A 22,033-nucleotide genomic window follows, 5' to 3' on the forward strand; every position below is an offset into this window, starting at 1 on the left:
GAAAGTTGTGACCTAAGCAATCCACTCATATGGATTAATTGGGTGGTACCTGTAGGCAGGTGAGGTGTGGCTGGAGGAGGTGGGTCACTGGGGTTTATGCTCCATCCCTGGTGAGTGGAGCTCTCCCTGATTCCTGATCGCCATGTCCCTGAATTACCTTCCTCCTCCATGCCCTTCCTCCATGATGTTCTGCCTCACCCTGGGCTCACAGGTATGGGATGGGCCTATAGACTGAGACGTCTGAAACTGAGAGCCACGAATAAACTTTCCCTCCTGTATGTTGTTCTGGTCAGGTCACAGACTAAACAAGGATGTAACGCAACCAGGTTTTCAAAGATTTGGTCGGAAAAGGAATTCTTACCCTGAGCCTAGAGCAGAACTGTAACTCTGCTGCCACCTGCAGGTTCCTTGGTGAAATGGGAAATAAAAGTAACCTATCACCAAGCGACAGATCTTTTTTTGGACTTGGGTAAAGGCCACCTTGCTGTTACCGGACCACGTGATTTCTGGGCAGGGACATAAAATAACTTACAGGATTTAATCAGCTGCTGTGCCTGGGAAAGAGCCAGGACCACAGTGGATAATTCCAGGCCTTGGTGATAACACTGAAAATTTATGATCACCAGTTATTAATAAGACACTGATCGTGCAACTGCGGGCCGTGCCTAGGCACATTTTACTGTTTGTTAACATGTCTTTAGGACACTCATGACCTCAACAGCCAAGACTCCTGCAGCCCGTGACCTGGGGAACAGCCCAACCAGGGTCCACACACAGTAGCGCTCTGTGCAGCGTAAGCATCTTGCCTTGACTAGAATCATTTGGTTTAAATTACAAGAATTCTAGTCAGACCCTCTTGCTTCACAGATGAGGAAAGACCAGTCCATGTGACTACCAATTACTCAAGGGCAATCAACTAGGAAGAGGCAGAACAAAGAGAAAATTTGTTTGCCCAATCCCAATGAAGTGTTCATAGTACACCAAACTACAAATAATTGTTACTCAAAAACCACCTGCCACATCAGTCAAAAAGGGATGCCCACGAACAGCAGGCAGGGCTTTTGCTTCTCAGTCCCAAAGCCCACCCCATTCCAGAGGCATGCTCAGAACCTCCGCAGCCCAGGACGATTGTCATACGCTACCATGGTGATGCCCAGACTCCAAATGTCAGACTTCACGCTGTATCCCTTCTGGTTGAGCTCTGGGTTTATTCTTTCAGGCTGGAAAAGAGACAGACAACTGAGAAACTGGAAAGACCACGGAGACAATATTTGCAGACTAAGACTCAGAGTGGGGACAGCAGCAGCTGCCAAGTGAGTCGTTTTAAGCTTTAACGTGACTCCCAGGCCCTTTTAAAAGACTCCGTCACTACAGTGAATAGCAACGTCTCCACTGGGTTTTTCTTCTGCTGCTAGTCTTTTCTTTGAGACAGTAATGGATCAAAGTACCTTCACCATAAATTTTAATTTTGCCTTAAGAAACAGGCAATGCACTGTAAAGCTACTCCGCCCATCAAAAAGTATCCTTGCTAAAAATGCCAACAGTCTAGAACGGATTAAAAAGAATCCACAAGAGCTAAGAGGCGACTGTCCAGTGTTAGTAGACCTGGGCAACCTTTAGCTAAACACGGACAGGGAGCTTTTCAATTCCAAACACAATTTCATAAATGGAGTTCCAATGTCTCTGCTAATGGTGATGAATCTTCAGAGCTCTGGGCTCTCTCATGACTAATCCAGCTGTGCGGGTAACTTAAATTCTGCTTACTAATCTATCCTCAGCAAACAAGGTGACACTCACCTGCAACTCGTGTAGAAAGCGGTGCAGGCTGCGTGTATTCCTTACACGTGTTTTCAAATAATACATCCCTTGTACCTGGCTTTTAAAAGTAATATATATGCTATGGTCTGAATGTTTGTGTCCCCCCCAAAATCCACACACTGAAACCCAATCACCTGTGTGACACTAATAAGAGGTGATCAGGTTGTCAGGGTGCAGCCTTCATGAAAGGAGTTAGTGCCCTTATACAAGGAGCCCTAGAAGGATCCCTCCCCGCCTCCACCACATGAGGACACAGTCAGAAGGTACCATCGATGACTCAGAAAAGCAAGCCCTCACCAGAGACCACATCTGCCAGCACCCTGACCTTGGACTTGGTGTCCTAAAGTCTGAGAAGTACCTCTCTGTTTGATCGGTGCTATCCAGTTTGTGATATTTTGCTCTAGGAGCCAATAAGAATGAAGACAATAAATGAAGTAAGTGACCGAGGAGTTCAGAGGGGAAATAGTTAAGAAAATAAAATGATGCCAACTATTTCTTGAGCCTTAGGCACATTCCAACTCTCCCTCTGCAACCATCCATCCCCTACGTCCCAGCCTGGTTTTGCAGGTGGCTGCACTCTCTGAGGCCACCCCAGCCACCATACTTACGGCCATGTATGGTTTGCAACCCGCATCGATTGTTTTAGCAACAGAGTCCACCAGGTAGCCGCTGATGCCGAAGTCACACATCTTCACTTGGCCCAGGGCATTAATCAGCACGTTAGAAGGCTTGACGTCTGAAAGCAAGCACAACCAGCACACCATCATCCCAGCTTGCTTGGAAGATCCACATCTCTGCCACCAGAGGGCCTGAAATCACCATTAGTCCTTCACCTTCCATTCTGCAAGTTACCCACACAAAAGCCACCATCATCCCTGACTCATGGTTACAGACTGCTTGTGGCTTTCACTTGGATTCTTCTTCTGCGTGTTTTTATCTGTGTCCTGCAAGTTGGTGACTCCCCAGGTAGAAAGAACTGCTTTCCTCTATTTATCATCTTCATTTCCCCATAGATGGTAAACACTTAAAAATTATTACCAAATCAAATGCTCAGTTCATAATGACCTACTGCATATTTAGTTTTGGAGTAAGAGATCAAGGAATGACAAGGCACAGTGTGATGCAATGATACACCAAACCTGGTCAAAGCAACCAGTTTTGATTGGAACTTCTACAAGAGGTAGGTCAGAGGTCACAGGTGTGTAACAGGTTATAAGACAGGAGAGTTGCAAGTTCAAGGCCAGTCTCAGCAGCTTAGTGAGGCCCTATGCTACTTACTGTGAGATGCAGTCTCAAAACGGAAAATAAAAAAGGGCCAGGGATGTGGCCAAGTGGTTAAATGTCCCTCGGTTCAATTTTCAGTACCAAGAAAAATAAAAATAAAAATAAAAAATAAGTCCAGGCATGCCAGACCACAGGGCATGTCACAGAGGGGTATTACTGAACAGATTTAAATGAACCCCTCAGACTAGAAAAATGCAGCCCACCCACTCACATACCCCAATAGATGACCACTGTTATCTCTGGCTAATGGAAATAGCAATTAGCTATTTTTCCTATTTGTGACACTTTTCACAGTTGGGCATAGAACAAGAAGAAAAACATTATTCTAAAAGCTTTAAAAATTATCATTTATCATTTTTTTCTTAAACTGGCTGATGAATTTCATTTTGTTATTTTTTAAATCGTTATACCCTCTAAGAAGAATTAAATGTCTCATAATTTGGAAATAAACTATTAAAAATCAGTTTCATATTTATGACTAATCCACATTCTTTTTCCTACCTATATTCCATCCCAATTTCTCCTCCTGGTCTTCCAACCTCCTACTTTTTTCCAATTTTTATTATTATCAATTTAATAATAGCAATAATAGGCACATTGCTCCTCCCAGGCTCATGGTTTAAGAATGACCCAAACCACAAAGCCCTATTAGCTATCAATACTTTCCATTCACTTTCTCAAAGACCTGGTTTAGTGCACCTCTTCCAAGAATTTCTTCCTGATTATGGACTCCTAGTAATAATCAATGACTCATTTTATACTCGGTGTAAACTACTTCCATATTTGGTATTTTTCTATTTCCAAGACGATTTCCTTTTTCAAAGCTCTTTTATTTTTTGTACATTTATCCTATTTTATTATTGGTAATCTCTAGGTCCAATTTTAACAAGAATATATATTCACAGATACTCCAGGGAATCTATTACAGTGCTGTATTTAAATAATGCTTTAAAGGTGACTATAAGAGCTAAGTGGATGGATGAGTGACTGGGTAAAAGGTAGAGGAGTGGGTATATTGTGGATGAATGAATGAATGAAGAGATAATAGCCCCAGAGAAAGGAAGGGGAAGAGGGAGAAAAGAAAAAAAAAATCAAATCATTTTCTCCTGCCTCCTGCAGCTTGAAAGGGCTCAGTTTTACACCAGAGGTTTCCAGACTTTAGTGTGCTCAAGAATCCCCTGGGGATCTTGTTAGAAAAGTAGATTCTAATACATTTATTTGTTCATCTTGCTTTGGAACAAGCTTCCTGCATGATGGTCAGTATAAGATGAATCTTTATCATCTCTAAAATTCTCCATGATTCTTTAGTTTTACTAGGTAACAGGTATTTGACATTCAATTTAGTTGTAATAGAAAGCCCAGGTCTTCTTCTTAATCCCTCAACCAAGATAAAGAAAATGTATTGCTGTAGTTTGGACCTTGAGTGTCCCCCCAGAGTGTTGAAGGCTGTCTTCAGCTTCGTGCTACTGGGAGGTGGTAGAAACTTTAAGAAGTGGGACCTAGGGGGAAGTTTTAGGCCATTGGGAGTGTACTCTTAAAGGGGACATGGGACCTTGGTCTCCTCCTCTCTTTCCCCAGACACAAAATGAATGAGCTTCTTCTGTCACGCACTTATACCATGATATGTTGCCTCACCGCAGGCCAAAAGTAATGGGGCCAACTGACCATGGACTAAACACTCCAAAACCGTACACTAAAATAAACCTTTCCTGTCTTTAAGTTTATTATATCAGGTGTTTTGTTACAGTCACAGAAAGCTAACACAGCTACTCCTATGGTCTGTTCTGCAACCCAAACAATCGCCTGGCTCAATTCCACTTTCATCTTTATAGGAGAGCAAGGGGAGTGAAGAGGGAGACTGCAGATAAAAGAAATGAACTTATTAAAAGGAATAGCCAAGGGAGCTCTATGGATGCTTACCTCGATGAATGACAGAGAGCTTACTGTGTAAATGTTCTAAGGCTTTTACAATCTGTAAGAGAAACACAGAAGTAGAATTATTTATCCCATCACTGCAAAGAAACTGAATGTTAAGTATATTCAGGTTTATTATCCCTGGTTTAAGGTCACAGGGTGAGGGTATTTCCTCAAATAGTGGTGGTCCTATCCGAGAAAATTCACAGCAGGTTACACAAACTGGGCTCCACCCACCAGAGAGGGCTGTTATCTTACAGCAGAGATGTCTCACTCATCTATCTTTTTTTCTGTTGGGCCTCAAGCATCTTCTTTTCTCTCTACCCTCCTGAATTTCTACCCCCATTAAGGTAGTAGTCTTTTCTATCTCTTTTGCTTCTGCTTCTTTTTATGCCTATTAGCTTTAAGAAAATATTTAAAATCCACAAATTAAAACTGAAATAAACAATAGATATCAGAATATAGACACTGGGAATGCAGTCATAATAGATGAATGCGCTGCGTAGAGTATTCAGCGTAGAATTTGCTAAAGCAAAGCAGTGGTGACATCATGCTCAGAACAGAAAGCTCTTATTTACCACCCACCCACCTAGTCATGCATTCAGCAGAGGTGCTGGGTGGTGGTTATGGTAGAGGTTGTGGTTCCTTATACTGGGGACACAAAGGCACCTAAGGCCTAGACTTCTCATGCTCTCCTAGAGACAGGGGTTGTGATGTACTCACAGAAACTGCTATCTTCCCTAAGATGTCCTCTGGAATTGTTTGGCCTTTATCAATAACTTGTTTGTAGAACTTATCTAGCGACGTGTCCATGAGTTCCATGCAGATCCACACATCACCCTGGAGATGGAGCCATTAGAGGATTGTGAAGGAGGGTGGAAGGGGGAAAGAAGAAATTGTTAACACCCACCTGTCCTGAAGATCTACTTCCCACTTGAGATTTTACAGGAAAGGTATAGTGTCCCTTCAAGATCTCAAAAGAATTTGCAAACGAGCAAGATCAACTCTGAACGGGCAGCTTTAGCACGGGAGCGAGTGGAGAAACTTAAGTTATCATTCTCCTTGGGCTTTGAATCAAAGGACCACCTACCTCCCGGAAGAGTGCTCCGTAAAAGGTGACGGTAAATGGACAGTCCACGGTCCTCATGGAAACGTCCAAATCCATCAGCAGCCTTTTCTGCTCCTGGCTATTTACAGTGGCCCGGATCCGCTGAATGGGAATGCATGGAAAACTTCTGGTTACTGCTCTGAGCTGAGTCAGTTAGTAGGGCAGGGACCTGAGGAGCCCCATCCTGAAATCAGCAGACGCTCACCACCACTAGCACACACCAGCCCTGAGTGATCGGCTATTGGTAATAAATGAAAAATAAGAAGAATTGTATGTCATTTGATTTCTTGAATAGGCTCAAGTAAGAGGCAAACTCAATGAAAATATCAGAGAGTAGGAAGATGATTGAAACAGTATTTCTAAGGTGTACAAACAATCTGGTTCCTAGTACTAGTGTCAAAATGCTAGGGTATTAATTACTTGACTGCTCATTTGTGATCCTAAGGGGTAAAAAAGCCAAAAGCCCCTCTTTGGGAACACGTAGGAGTACAGTAGCAAAAGTCAGCCCTCTGTGTCTGTGGGGAGTTTGTTCCAGAACCCCACTCCCTTGTATTACCAAAGTCCAAGGATGCCAAGGGTCTTATATAAAATGATGTGGGTTTTGTATATGACCTATACATATCTTCTCATATACCTTTATCATCTCCAGATTGCTTTCAACATTTCATACAGAATAAATGTATATAAACAATTGTTACGCTGTTACAACGAGGGAACAGCCTGTATATGTCAGTGCGATTTTTTCAAATATTTTTGATCCATGATTGGTTGAATCCACAGATGTGACACCCACATATACAGAGGACCAAGTGTATTTGGAATAAAGAGCAACCATAAGAGAATTGGTACCGCTACAGGAATAGGAGGACTCAAACAGAAAGAAGTCACTTAGTTCAACCCAGTGCTTCTGAAAGAAGACAAACTTGTCACCCATGCAAATATTGCCTTCCAGAAATGTGTCTTTAACTGACTGCAAAGATACCCTATCCCTAGGTCTTCATGTGGTATCCTCACCCTCTAACCACAAAGGGTTCCAAGTCTCCTGTCATTCCTCACATGGGCCTGGTTATTAACTCTCTGGAAAAGGTGATTCCCTAAGATCCTTCCTGCATCTACTCCAGAAATATCAACTGATGCCAGATTTCTATCCATAGCTCAACAACAATACAAATCTACTCCTTTTTCCACAGATGGTTTATCTCTCAATGACAGTTTCTTGATTTTCAGGGGCAATTCTTTAAAAGTAACGCAAAATAGCATAAAAGAGATTCATGCATCATAGCAACCAAGCGCAATAGGTAAACTTGCTGTGGCTGCTGATTGGAGAAAAAATAAATAAAAAATAAAAAAAAACAGAACAATAACAGCATTTTGAGATAATCCGAGAAAGTTTAGTTTGGATCCAGGGTTGGCTAAGGCTAAGAAAGCATTTGTTCATTTCTTTAGGTAGCACAATGACATCATCATTGTGTGAAAAATTTTAAATTTTAAAATTTTAAAATTTTAAAATTTTCCATGGTGGTCATGGGGGGGCTTAGTTAAAAAATAAAAGTATATGCAATACATACCAAAGAAGCACTTTCCACACATTTAGAGAAAAATACTATTCCCTACAAATAATCTTTTCTTTTTCACCCTCTTGCTTCTTTGAAAAAGGGCTGGTTTACAGTTGAGATGGACAAACGTATACACTGCAGATACAAAGCGTTCAGGGAACATCAACTCTACCTTCACCGCCATGATCTGCCCGCTGGGCACGTGCCGCATCTTCTCCACCACCCCGTACGCACCTCGTCCCAGTTCCATTATAGGCTCCAGGTCATCAGCTTTCACCTCAAAGTTCTGCCAGAGAGAAAAATAGGAAACTGACAAAGAAACCAGATACCGACTCTGCTCTCCTCCTCCGTCTGGTTTTTCTCAGAGTCAAAGGGGTTATTGCTGGGCCACACATTTTTCTAGCTGGTCAAAACAGCCACCGAAAGCCAGAAGCCACAAAAAGCACCGGGAAAAGCTCAGGTTTCTACAGGAAGCCCAAGTCACCTGCTCATTGCAGGAAACTCAGACACCCCATTCCACCCAACTCAGTCTTCCAAGGGCTCCGTGGAAGCTGTCTACACTGCAGCTCTTTAGCCACACCCCCTTACTTATCTTTATACTCTCCTACTGTCTGATGGCAACTAGATCTATGCCATTTTGAGAACAGCCCTCCCAAGAGGCTCATCCGTACTCTTCAAATACCCTCATCAATACCTGATTTTAATTCACAATCCAAAAGAGAGAAAGCCAACCAAGCCATTTCCCTTTAATGTCCAATATTTTTGACCTCAGCCCTATCAGCATGTTATAGACAATACATTTTTCAGTGGTCATCCAGAAAACATACTTAAAATGATCAAGGTGTCAGTTGATAGGCGTGACTTTTCTTACCTGATTTCCAATAGAAATGCAAGCCTTAGAGTCTAAATCTCGAGGTGGCCTGAGAGAAAGAGAGAGAAAGGGGAAAAGAAGACACATGAGATATTTAGTCAAATATGTTCTTTGCAAGTTATATGCAACTGGAGAGTTTTTCTCCTTAGGAAGAAGGTAAAGGTTCACCAGTCCAGGAAAACAGTGTAGGAACGTGAACATATGGGATTTGAAATAAAATACATTAGGGTTTAAATTACTTTGTCTCTTTGAGCCTCCAGGTCTCCTTTAACATGGAGATATTAGTGTGCCTACCTGGTGGAGTAGGACTGGGTATTACAGGGAATGTTCCAAGTCAAATGCTTTAGCAGAATGCTTGGCATACAGTAAACAGCCAATAAATAGAAGCCACATGTGTGCAGTTAGAGAGCTACAGTAAGCTTCAGACCCTTTCTTTCATTCAAGAGCACCAGCATATCCAACATTTCACCACGTTTTTCCACAATTGTTGTACAAGAAGAAACGACATTTATTTCAGTCTGATTGAATCAAGGAATCTGCTCCCAATACCCAGGCCTCTTCTAATGAAAATGATTAATCCACCCAAGCCTCAGGCCTTTGGGTTCATCAAGTCTGCCAAAAGCATCAAGCTGTGAGGCCAAGACTGACATCTCAGGTTGGATTAGTTGACACTGTGTTCTTTCTGTCCAGGGCTGGGTATATTAGTTTGCCTGGGGCATTAAGATTTTGTAGGCGTAAAGTGCGGCTGGATGTTCTCTGTCAGTTATTCCATATTTTAATCTTCTGGGTGAAGAATCAAGCTTATTTTACAAAATTCTTTCCCTAGAAGACCAAAGGTATTCCAAAGGTCATCCAGTATTAGCGTTTCACATGAACAACCAATTTTGGTTTATTATAATAATTATTTGTTTATAATTCTATAGGCGTAATCAGTTCACTGATTACTGTTACAATGATTACTCATTTATTTAACAAGATTTATTAAGTACTGACTTGACCCAGACAGTGTGCTAAACCATTTGCATAAAATATCTTCTTCAATTTTTACAACTCTAAGGGTCATTTTTATCTCTGTTTCAATGTAAAGAAATGACATTGATATTGTGTGCATGTAGAGATATGTAACAACAAATCCCACCATCGTGTACAACTATAATGCACCAATTCATAAAAAGAAAAGAATTGGCACTGAAAGAGATTAATGTAAGGTCTTTCAAAGAGATGATGACATTAGAATTCAGAGTTCTATCATAACTTCTCAAATACTGAAATAAAGGATCCTAACTCACCAGCCACAAACTGTTAGCCAGAGTTTTACCCAGTGTAAGGTGCACATAAAATTGAGAGTCAGAGTTCCCTGAGTTTATATGCCAGCTCTTCCACTTAGAAGTTGTACCACAACAACAAACAACTTAAGAGTTACCGTCCACTGAGCAACTACAATGGACCAGGCGATCGGCAAGACATTAGTGTGGATTATGACATCTGATCCTCATAACGACCATATCATTGTTTATTCCTATTTTTTAGAAAGGGAAATTAAAACTTAGTGCAGTTAAGTACTGAACAATCCCAGGCATTCTGACTGCAGAGCCTGAACTCTTACCCATGAAGCTAGCTGAACAATTCAAAATGAAGCGCCTGACCCTTACACAGTTCTGTTGTTTTGCTTGTCAAATGAGGCTTTAAAAAAAAAATGCCTTCTGATCCTCTTGTGAGAGTTAAATAAAATGATACTGACTAGCATAGAATTGACTTAGGATTAGTCACTATCAATCAAGTGAGCAAACAGCTCAGAAACCTAAGTCAAAGACACACTGGCATTGGCAACTCAAAGAGTCAAACAGACAGACCACACACACTGGACTGCAGAGAGTGGAGTCCTGTCCCGGGCTGGGGAGACAGGGTATGAATGGTAAGAATCACCAGACCAACCTCAAGAAATCACTAAGGAAAGCAACAAAATGTGGAAGTTACTCTTTAGAAATACAAATTTAAACCTTGGTATTAAAATAACACTATAAGCTAAGTGGTGTAGGCCACAGTACTGTAGCAATGCTCTTAACCCCACATAGTGAAGCAGAAAAGGGTATTCAAAATCCATTCTACCACGTGAGAAAAAGATCAAATAGAAGCTACATTTACCCTTGCTTAGTTTCTTTTTCATTTGTTTATGTCAAGGAAGGCTTTCAAAAATTCATAAAATTACATACAAAATTAACATGCATTAGGAAAGGGCAAGAATAAAAACTCAAAAGGGAAAGAATGCAGGAAAGCTGAGCAGTTGGTGTAAGAATATATATATATATAATTTTGCTTTGTTTTGCAGTGTTGGGGATCCAACTCAGGATTCACACATGCCAGGCAAGTTCTCTACTATGGAGCTGTAGCCGCAGTCTAATAGAAGAATATATCTTAAAGAAAATATGAAAAATAAGTGCAGAAAGCAATAAAATTAAAAACAGGAAAAAAAAGAAAACAAAGCTGATTCTTCAAAAAAATCAACAAAATCAATAAACTTCAGGCAAAACTGACAAAGACAAGGAAAGACATAAATTAGCAATATCAGGAGAAAAATGGAATATCACATCGGATCCTGCTGCCATTGAAAGAATAATCAGGAAAGAATAATCATTAATTTTGTATGTAATTTTATGAATTTTTGAAAGCCTTCCTTGTCATAAACAGATCTGACTGCTAAGAAGAAACGGACCACCTTCTCAAAAACCATATTCTACCAAAAGTCAACCCTGATGAAATAGATAATCTGAATAGTCCTGTGTCTATTAAAGAAGTTGAGAAATTTTAAAGTTCCGGAAAAATATCCACGCTATCTGGCTTCACTGCAGAATTGTAGCATTCACAGAATTAACACCAGTTTTACACAAGATCCAAGGAAAAATAAGAGAGGGAATATTTATTACCAACTCCATTCTTATGAGGGCCAGTCTTATCTTAATACAAAACCAGAAAATAAGGCACAAAAGAAACAATAAATAGATCACCACAGACCAACATCTCTCATAATGTTAAAATCCTCAACAAAATTTTAGCAAATCAAATGTATAAATAAATACACACACACACACACACACACACACACACATACACACACATGGCGGCATGTATATATGCCACAACTAACTGGAATTTATTTGGGGATACAACCACCATAGCTCAATATTTAAAAATTAATCAATGTAATCCCCATATCAATACCACAAAGAGGAAAACCTTACAATCACATACATTGATATAAAGAAAGTAGCCAACTAAACTCAACACCCAGTTATAATAAACATTCTCAGCATACCATGACTAGAGAGGAACTTCTTCAACCTCATAAACAGCATTAATGAGAACTTTACAGTTAACACCAGGCTTAAGCAGAAAAGACTAAATAAATGTCTTTCCTCTATGACAGGGAACAAAGGTTAGTTGCAGACTCTTACCAATGGTACTCGACAATACTAGATATCCTTGCCACTTCAATAAGGCACGAAAATAAAAGTTTAAAAATAGAGACTAGAAAGGGGGACATAGAACTCTCTCTTCACAGATGGCATGATTATCTACATAGAAAATCCTAGGAACCTACAAAAAGCTTTTACGACTAACACATGAGTTTAGCAAGGTCACAGGAAATAAGATCAACACAGAAGAATGGGAACCAAAATAAAAAACTAAATGCCACTTACAATTGCTCCAAAGAGTGTTACTCAGATATAAATCTGAACAAGTCCTAATGAAGATGATCATTACAAAATTCTGATGAAGGAAATTGTCAAAAATCTAAATATTTGGAGAAATTAACCAATGTTCATGGATTGGCAGTCTCCATGTAATAAAAATGTCATTTACGCCTAAACTGATCTGTAGGTTAAACTCAATTCCTAATAAAATGTCAGCAAGTTCCTTTGTGGACAAAGACAAGCTTATACTAAAACTTATATGAAAAGAGGAAAGGCCTTTGAAGAGCCAACATAACTTTGAAAATAAGAACAAAGTAGCAAGAATGGCTTTTCCCCATGTTAGGACTTAGTATAGAGCTGCAGTAATCAAGACAGTGTGACGCTGGCAGAAGAACAGACACATAAATCAATGGAACAGAACAGAGATCCAGAAATAGATCAAAGCAGGCATGCCTAATTGATATTAGACAAAGGAGCAAAGGCAATTCAACAGAGGAGGGATTTCCACTGAAACAAGTGGAACTCCATTGGCAAAAATAAAAAGCTCAACCTCACCCTCGTAACTTTTACAAAAACTAACGACAAATGGATGAGTGGCTTAGGTGTAAAACTATCAAGTGTCTACACAAGAACAGAGAAAATCTTCAGGACCTGGGACAAGGTAAAGGTTCTTTGGCTTGTTGCCAAAAGCATAATCAATAAAGAGGAATGTCTTACAAACTGGATTTCATCAAAATTAAAAACTTTTGTTCTTTGATCCTGCTAAAGGGATAAAAAAGGCAAATTATAAACTGGGAGAAAATATTTTCGTATCACATACTTTAAAAAGTCCTCATGTCTAGAATACACAAGGAATTGACAATAGTCAACAATAAAAAGCAATCTCATTATTAGTTAGTGGGCAAAAGGTAGATACCAGTCATTTTACTAAAGAAAATATGTGGATGGAAAATAAACACCTAAAAAACATATTCTACATAAGTAGCCACTAGAGAAATTCAAATTAAAACTATAGTGATATATTACTACCCACAGAACAGCTGATATAAAAACCAGTGGTAATACCAAATTCTGGCAGGTATGCAGAGCAAGTGTATCATTCATATATTATTGTTGAGAACATAATATGTTACAATCACTCTGGAAATAGTTTGGCAATTCTTTCAAAATGGAAATTGCTCTTGCTATATAAACCAGCAATTGCAGCCCTGGGCATATATCCCAGATAAATGAAGACTTATTCTCATGCAAGGATTCATAAAGGAATGTCATAATGACCTTTGTTCATAATAGGCACAAACTGGAAACCATCCATATTTCCTTCAAAGGCTGAAGGGTTAAATAAGCTATGGTATAACCATGCCATGGAACAGTATTCAGCGATAAAGTGGAACAGGTTATCAATACACTACATGCAGCAATTTGGATGAATCTCTTAAGGAAGTTAAGCTGAATGAAATAAAGTCTCAAGCCAGGTACAGCGGGCCTCGAGTGTAATCCCTGTGACTTGAGAGGCTGAGGCAGGAGCACAGCTAGTTCAAGGCCAGTCTCAGCGACTTAGTGAGACCCTGTCTCAAAATAAAATAAGAAGGATGTACTTCAGTGGTAAAGTGTCCCAGGGGAAGAGGTAAGCGTGACTTTTAGGGGGTAACACGCAAATCTTGTACTGTTCATATAGTTAAGCATCTTGATATGACAGTGGTTAGCTCAAGCCAAAGTGACAAAGATAACAGGATCACAAGGCTACCCATGTCAACTATATAGAGCTATGCGCGCGCGCACACACACACACACACACACACACACACACACATAACTGAATGCTTGTATAGCTGGTGGAACTGAATATATTCTGTGGTTTGCACCAATATGACTTCCTTGATTTTGACATGACAGCATCGTTGTGTAAGATGTTAACATGGGGAGATTTTGGTGCAGGCTGGGGCAAAGCTACATGGGACTTCCCCATATACATCCTTCCACCCTACTCTGAATCTATAATAACTTTAAAACAAATATTTTTAAAGGATAACCCACCAAGTTCTATACAGGTGGCATGATGGGGGGCATATTTGACTCTAAGCTCTTCAGAAACGAGTCAGAGGAGGGAAAAAGAGTAATTACAGAATTTACAAGTCCCCAGGGGAGAAGCCAACAGCTCAGAGGAACCCCATTCCAAACAAACAAAAAATCTAGACAGTAGTTATGGGGAAAACTTCCTCCTCTAGATCCTCACAAAAGGACCACTGTCACTGGAGCTTAGCCCCTCAAGACACCATGCAGAGTCCTGAAGAGTAGCTCTTCACTTTGCTCTGTTCACAGAGGTTCTTCAGTGAAAATTTCTTCCATGTGGCTACTGGTTTCCTCAGCAGTCTGAGGAGGAGGTGATCATTTTAATGAATGCATCCCAACACTAGGGGGCGCACTTTCTGAGAGGCTGGATCACGGTGTGTAGGGCGAACCTTGACCGAGGGCACTTCGAAAACAGGAGCTTGAAAACCTGAAGGTTTCACTGGGATGCAGTTGCTGTGCTTTACCTGTCTCTGCAGGGCCTCTGCTGTGATTTCTTTTTTTTTTTTTTTTTTTTTTTGCCTTGGAATGTCTATTCCTGCCTTGCAGATGCCAGGGAGGTGGTTGTACTTCCAGCTGGACAAGACGTGCCCTTCCCACTCCACAGAGAGACAAAGAAACAAGGCTCAGAGAGAGGGCATCCTGCTCCACCAGGACTTGAGCTCACCTAGGGATTTGGGCCAAAACCTTAGCTAATAAAGAAGTGTTCCTTCACCTCACTTTGCCTTCTGTTTATATGGGATGGGATTTAGGTTTCAGGATGTGGGTCCTCACCAAATACCACCTCTCCATCTCAACCCATGTCTTACAGTAGTGGCTCTCACAGGGATTTGTTTATTCATTCAAATTACACAGGGAAAGCAGGACAGTCTACATTAGGGACCTCTCTAGGTTTACATAGGACCTCAGCCGCCAAATGCATGTGCCACACAATTCTTACGCAACCAATCATTTGAGGCACGGGCTTCAGAGCTACCCATTGATTGTAGACTGGTTTCAGGTCTCAGAACAGTAAGGAAATGTCTTCCCCCGAAAGGGTTCTTCTTTTCTAACCTGGTTCACTATCCCCAAAGTGAACCCGTTGGGAGGCTAAGTCCAAGCGCTTGGGTTAAGATGATAACTGTGCCAACTTACGTGGAACTGGTCTGAGGTTGTTCAAATGCTTCTTTTGGAATTTTAAGGCCAGGATTTCGCTTCTTGCCTATTGGGAAAGATGTAAGGACAAAGTTAAAAATCTATATCATAGCAAGAGCGCAGGGTCAGAGACTGCCGCAGAAGGCAAAGAGCTGCCACAGACATGCACTCTCCTCTCCCAGTTCTGAACACCGTTTCCCACCCAGGCAGTCTGTGCAGTGTGTCCCAAATGCAAAACGGCATCAGGAATGATGTTTTCACCAACAAGGAGAACATATCAAAATAAGAATACTAGATTGTGGAACCAACCTAGATGCCCTTCAACAGATGAATGGATAAAAAAACTGTGGTATATGCACACAATGGAATATTATTCAGCCATAAAGAAGAATAATATTATGGCATTTGCAAATAAATGGATGGAATTGGAGAATATCATGCTAAGTGAAATAAGTCAATCCCAAAAAGCCAAAGGCCTAATGTTTTCCCTGATAAATGGAGAATGATATATAATAGGGGTGGAGGGTGGAGAGTGAGAAAAGAATGGGGAAACTTTAGATTATGTAGAAGGAAATGAGAGGGAGGGGGGTATGAAAGATGGTGGAATGAGACCAGACATCATGACCCTACGTACATGTATGATTACATGAATGGTATGAATCTACATCGTGCACAACCATAGAAACGAAATGATGTACCCCATTTGTGTACAGTGAATCAAAATGCAGTCTGTAAAATATTTAAAAATAAATAATTTAAAAAAAAAAAAAAGAATGCTAACTCTCTTTTCCTAGGTAGATGTACCATTTCTCCCTGCTGAGAATGGCATTCCAACCTTTTTCCTTTTTCACAGAATACTCATGATGGCAGATGATGTTGGTTACAGGGGTATTTGGGGGAGGGAGGGCTGGTTTTGATTTTTTTTTTTTTTTGCTTCTTTTTAATGTCAGTCAAATGTAGTCACCCTTATCTCAGTATCCTTCAGTGTTCTAAGTCGATCTGTAAACAATTGCTAGATTTAATGATGATGCAGAATGAAAACTACTTTTTCTCTTTTGCCCTGTCCCATTCCTTGGCTACCTGCCACAAGTTGAAAAAAAACTAAGAGAGGGTTTTTAAATCTTAAACCAAGAATAATATTTATTTACCTTTGCTTTGTTACAAGAAGGATTAAATTAACAGGTGGGCTCTTGCAAGGAGGATATCACATCTTTGGGGACTAGATAGAAATGGACAGACTCTGATTTTGTTCATCCCTGGGCTAAAACTATAAGAGAGTTTGGCTCAAGTACTTTGGTTGATGAGTGTAAAAGAACTGGTTGAGAAGTGCTAGCCCAGGAAGCAGATCAAAGAAAACAGTCTTCTAAGGGCCTGGGATTTTCCTCGTCTATGGAGATCCTGCATCTCTTGGTACTTGGCAGGGGGAACCAAAGAAGAGCCAGGGCTCCACAGTTCATTTCCTCTCTCACCTCTTCTCTACATCGGTCAATGAGCACTTCAGAGCTGACACAGCCACAGATAAGGTCCCGGGGAGATCCTGAAACTTAAGAAATTTCTTAAGTTTGCAAAGAAACTTAAGAAATCAAATCAGGTAACCTCTTTGCAAGACAATGACACCAAAAGACCTCAGTGACTTACTTAACATCACAGAGCCAGCAATGACCCAGTCAGAATCAGAGCCTAAGACAACCGACACCCCGATACAGGGTGCTCTTCACTAATCCACAGTGGCAGAAGTGCCGAGATGGCCAGAGAGCGTGGGGTGCCGGGAAGACGGGCTTTTGAGTTTGAAAATCCCAGCTTATCTCTGGTTCTTCCAATTTTTTTTTTTTTTTTTTTTTTTAACCACAAAACTTCCAGAATCACTTTTCAACTGACTCTCGATTTCCTCAATTGTAAAATAAGGAAGCGACATCAATATACACATCATTGGACTGTGAGAATCAAATCAGACAAAGCAGATGAAAAACACTGAGATCCCATAAGTATCTGTTGATGATAGTCAGAGAAACAGCTACACTGTCCCATTTCCTGAAAAGTCATTTAAGAAACTCATGAACAAAACTGGTCATATTATCAGAACCCAACATAATGTTTAAATGAGTTTTCTTTTATTCTTTCAAAATCCAGTATCTAGGTCAATTTTGTCATTTTATAAAAAGCCAGGAAAAACAAACGCTTACCAGTAATCAGCATAGAGAAAACCTTTTACCTTTAACAAAATAATTTTTCTCAGTTTTCAGCTCATTTCTCTCTGTGCATGTTGTGAGATCCGTAACTCACCATTCCTTCTCCTGTTCTTGGAGCTCAGAAAGACTATTGACCATGTTTGACTAAATTAGTTGACACACTGCAGTGTCAACAGATGATACATAAGAGTTTTACTTTGTGTCTGTGCTAGATCTGATTGTGAGAACCTAAATAGTTATATGGTCTAATTCCAACAAGTCTCATCCCTGAACTTTAGTCACACAGAAAGCAATTTTAAATGAGATAATCCAGTGAGGACTGAATGATAGCTTCAACGTATTCAAAGAACACACACATATTCCAATGCAGGTGAAAGATAATCCCAGTAATCCCAACAGATACAATCCTATAGTTCTTTCTTTACAAAAATAAAAAAATATATATATAAAATATATTTATATGTTTATAAAATATTATAAACGTATAAATATATTTTATATATATATATGTAGTTTGCCTGTGAAAATGGTCCCCAATGGTCAGTTAAGGAAACCAAAAGCAGAAGTTACTCTTAAAGTCCTATGTCTTCCTTGTCTTCATTTCAGTTCTTATAAAATTGATAGAGTCCCATTCATTAAGAAAGGTTTTCACCTTCACATAGCAATGAATTAGGAGCAATTCCTAAAAGTATTTAATTACAATATCATAACTCATAAATCATCAAAATGTCTATTTAAAGAACCAGAGAAGAGAGAGAGAAACCTTTGGGTACAGAGACTAAAGAAATAGATGACCTAAACAACAATAAATTCTTCCCAAATGGGAAAAAAAAATCTCGGTTCTCCCACTTCACGGTCACCCCGAGCATCTCCCCAGGGACATATCAACATCACTCTGCCCCTGAAATTTGCCGCCTGGTGGGTGCAATTACCAGCTTCTTGTCTCCTGCCTCAACCCCTGACTGTACGTATACCGTTAGATATTTGCACAGGCTTCCAAGTTTCCTTAAGTCCAATATTTCAAGGCACAGCAACATCCTGACAAGGAGAAGAAAACAGAGTTCCAGGAAAGACAAAACCAAGTCGAATCACACTATTAGAAAATGCACTGCCTTTACTTGGTAGATGACCTAAAATGAAAACCATAGACACACACACCCGGACATTCTAGAATTCACTTACTTGCCCATCTCTGAAAATATAAGCAGCCCTGATGAGGTTTTCAGAGCTGTAAGGAAGGCCAGCAGAAGAAAACCCCACAGAAGCCATGCTTTCCTTAGCTCCAAAGACCACACACTGCGGCCAGGAGAAACAGAACCAGGCAGACTCCACCTCCTCAAGTCTGGATCACAACAAACCTCTGGGAGCTCATTGTTCCCAGGAAACTGCAGCCTCGGGAAGGGACAGAGGAAGTGGGTCCATTTGGACACCCGGGTATGGCATTAATCATTAACCAGACTTGGGGAAATAAATCTATAAAGTAATTCGGGACAGTACAATGTTCTCCGGCCTTTCTATCAATGCCTCTTTCATTTCTTAAAAGAAAGAAAAACAATATGTGGTCAGTTTCCAGCTGTGTTTATACCAGAGCAATCTGTTCCCCCTAGGAAGGCTGCCAACACCTGACGCCAACACTGAACACTGTTAAAAAATATATTAATGGGAGGGAGCGATATGAATAATAGAGTTAAGTGACCAACTGTATTAGCCAGTCTTCTCCCTGGAGAGTCCAAAGCAAAAAGGAAAAATGTCAGAAAATAGGTTTTATACGATGCCACATGCTAGCAACAAGCTTTCTCAGAGAGAGAGAGAAGTCTGCGTATTTCTGCCCTCTTCTTGGTACAATCTGCAAAGAGGAAACCTCGCCAACCTGACTGGGCACCCGCCACACCTCATTACATCAGCCCATGTCACACCCATGCCTGTTTTCTCTGAAAATAGTGCAGTCCAATACACATGGATATTTGCAAGATTCATCTTAAACCAAAGTTGGGTCACGATAATCCTGGCTTGGAGCAAAATGGTACTGAGGGATTTAAAAAGAAAAGAAAAGAAAAAGGAAAACCTTGCCAATAGTAAGAAAATATTTATTTACCATGCTGCAGAAAGGTTCACTAGCTTTGACCATATGGAAAAGGATGGGGGACACAAGAGGTCTTGCCCAGCACCCACTCAGAAAGGGTGAGCACAAAGGGCCTCTCTGATGAGCCTTATTACATAAAGCAGAAGACTGAGCCCCGGGTGCCAACTCAAACAGCACGGGAAGCCCACGCGGTCAGCAGAAGGTGGCATCCTCAGGATATGCTGATGCCCAAACATTCGTCAGCTTGATGGAAGGTTGGAGAGCCTGATTCTGAGGGTTTATGATTATTGACACAGCTCCACAAAAGGATGGCAGCACTTCCAGTGCCAAATTTATTTTAAAAAATCTCTTTCCCAATATGAATGGGATTTCCAGCCAAGTAACTGGCAACCTGGAGGCCCTGGCTGCCCTCTCCTTACTACTTGCAGCCGGGCTTCAGTTCCAAGTGTAGTTGGCAATAAAATTGGCAGAGAAGTGTCATTAGATGTTATTCAGTTGCAGTGATCATATGCAAAGCAACTAATGGGGCAGGGCAGAGGAACAGAAGAACGGGGAGAAAACGGGCTTCCCACGGCAGCCACGTGAAAGTGGACAGGGACACTTTCAGTCCCCAAAACCACCCACCAGCTCACATACACCACTGGACTGAAGCAGTATGCCAAATGTCCTTGGAATTACTTAAAGTTTAGAGAAGAAAAGCTGAAAAGCTCATGTGAACACTTGCAATCACTTTGATTTGAAGGAGGCAGAATGAACTTCCTGGGAGCTCACCTGACCCCCACACTGTTCCCTCTGCCTGGAGGGCTCTGCCCTGGCACATAAGAAGAAATACAGTCAACCATATTCAGCTCAGTCATCATGTGCCCCAAAACCCTACCAGACCTTCCCCGCTCTCTTTAAATTAGATCTCCATGGCCATCTTCCATTTATTTTTCTCTTATCCTTTCTCATAATCTATAGTTATTTTATTTTTAAATTTGATTATTTTTGCATTTATTTATTACGTAGATTCCCACGAGAATATAAGATCCATGATGGCAATGATTTTGCACAAATCCAGCATATATCATAAATATCTGTTGACGGAATATTTATTGTTCTTTTCTTGACAATTTTGAAAACCTGGATTAAACCCATCAAAAAAAAAAAAAAAAAAGGGACTAGGGGTGTAGCTCAGTTGGTAGAGTGCTTGCCTTGCAAGCACAAAGCCCTGGGTTCAATCCCCAGCATAACAAAAAAAAAAAAAAAAAAAAAAGAAAAGAAAAGAAAACCAAGAAAAAACTACATGAAGTGGAAATAGCACAAACTTAAGCACCAATCAGATGGCCTTTTACATCCCAGCTGTGCTACCTATTAACAATGTGACCTTAAGGAACATTCTTCCTGGTGAATTCAGTTTCCACACCTACACACTGGAGATGATGTACAATCTTACCAGGCCACTAACAGACTCAGTTGGCACAAAGTATGTGAAGAACTTTAGCAGTATCTGGCATATAAGTATTCAATACTTTTTTTTCTCCCTTTCACATTTGTGCTTATCTGTTTAAAATATGAGCTCATGAGCTCAGCAAAATGTTCCCTGCATGGACCTCATCTTTCTTCAAATGCCTTATGTTCTTCTATTGTGTTATTTAAACATTTTTTTCAAACATATCGTCAATCTTGAACCATACATTTGTTGTTCCCACTAACTCCTCCAGCTCTACACGCTCAGGACTTCTGGGAATAAGTTCTCAAGATCGACAGATTTTTTTTTGAAAGTTCCACTCATGACTGAGAGTCCAACCAGAGTCAAGAAACCCTTGTCTAGAGCATGTCCTGGTAAAATTTTTACTTTCCTAACATTTCTCACTTTCTAATGCCCCAGGTTCTTGATACTTCCTCTACAACTAGCCAATTCCTTCTGACTAATAAGAATTAAATTCCAGATTCAGTTCCACATTGAGTTATCCCTGTCTTTGAGTTGAAATTGCCAATAATTTACCAGAGTAGACATTACAAGGGGCAAAATTCATCAAGATTCAAGTTTGGCTTTCAAAGAGTCAGAGTATTTGAAAACCTAATTGTTCTAATCACAGAATGTGTATGTGGTGGGTGGGAGAAGCATTGCATCCTGAAAGCAGGTGAGAGGAAATCAGACAAGGAAAACCAAACCAAAAAAAAAGAAAAAAAATGATCTATGATCTCCCAGTGGACATGGTGTTTCAGGTGGTCATTGGAGAACTGGTAGGAGTTGAGGGCTCATGAGAGCTCATTGTACTATATATGTCTTCTTTGTATATATTTAAATGTTTCCAAAATTAAAAGCTCA

At 40.4% G+C, this 22,033-nt stretch overlaps 1 protein-coding gene across 3 annotated transcripts in view; it reads right to left on the reverse strand.

The window, feature by feature from the left end:
- Positions 1-22,033, reverse strand: part of Map2k6 (mitogen-activated protein kinase kinase 6) — a 101,887-nt gene that overhangs the window by 15,118 nt on the left and 64,736 nt on the right. The window contains exons 1-9 of one of the 3 annotated variants that reach the window (XM_047547640.1): positions 18,819-18,969; positions 15,448-15,514; positions 8,552-8,600; positions 7,853-7,966; positions 6,107-6,226; positions 5,740-5,856; positions 5,023-5,074; positions 2,427-2,554; positions 1,143-1,220 (exon numbers count right to left, since the gene is read on the reverse strand). In XM_047547640.1, the coding sequence (XP_047403596.1) occupies positions 1,143-1,220; positions 2,427-2,554; positions 5,023-5,074; positions 5,740-5,856; positions 6,107-6,226; positions 7,853-7,930 (573 nt within the window). In that variant the 5' untranslated portion in view covers positions 7,931-7,966; positions 8,552-8,600; positions 15,448-15,514; positions 18,819-18,969. Of the gene's footprint in view, positions 1-1,142; positions 1,221-2,426; positions 2,555-5,022; positions 5,075-5,739; positions 5,857-6,106; positions 6,227-7,852; positions 7,967-8,551; positions 8,601-15,447; positions 15,515-16,595; positions 16,658-18,818; positions 18,970-22,033 lie in introns of those variants that run through there. The other 2 variants (XM_047547641.1, XM_047547639.1) reach the window with 2 other exon arrangements.

This window comes from Sciurus carolinensis, chromosome 3 (assembly GCF_902686445.1).
Source record: "Sciurus carolinensis chromosome 3, mSciCar1.2, whole genome shotgun sequence".
Taxonomy (NCBI): Eukaryota; Metazoa; Chordata; class Mammalia; order Rodentia; family Sciuridae; genus Sciurus; species Sciurus carolinensis.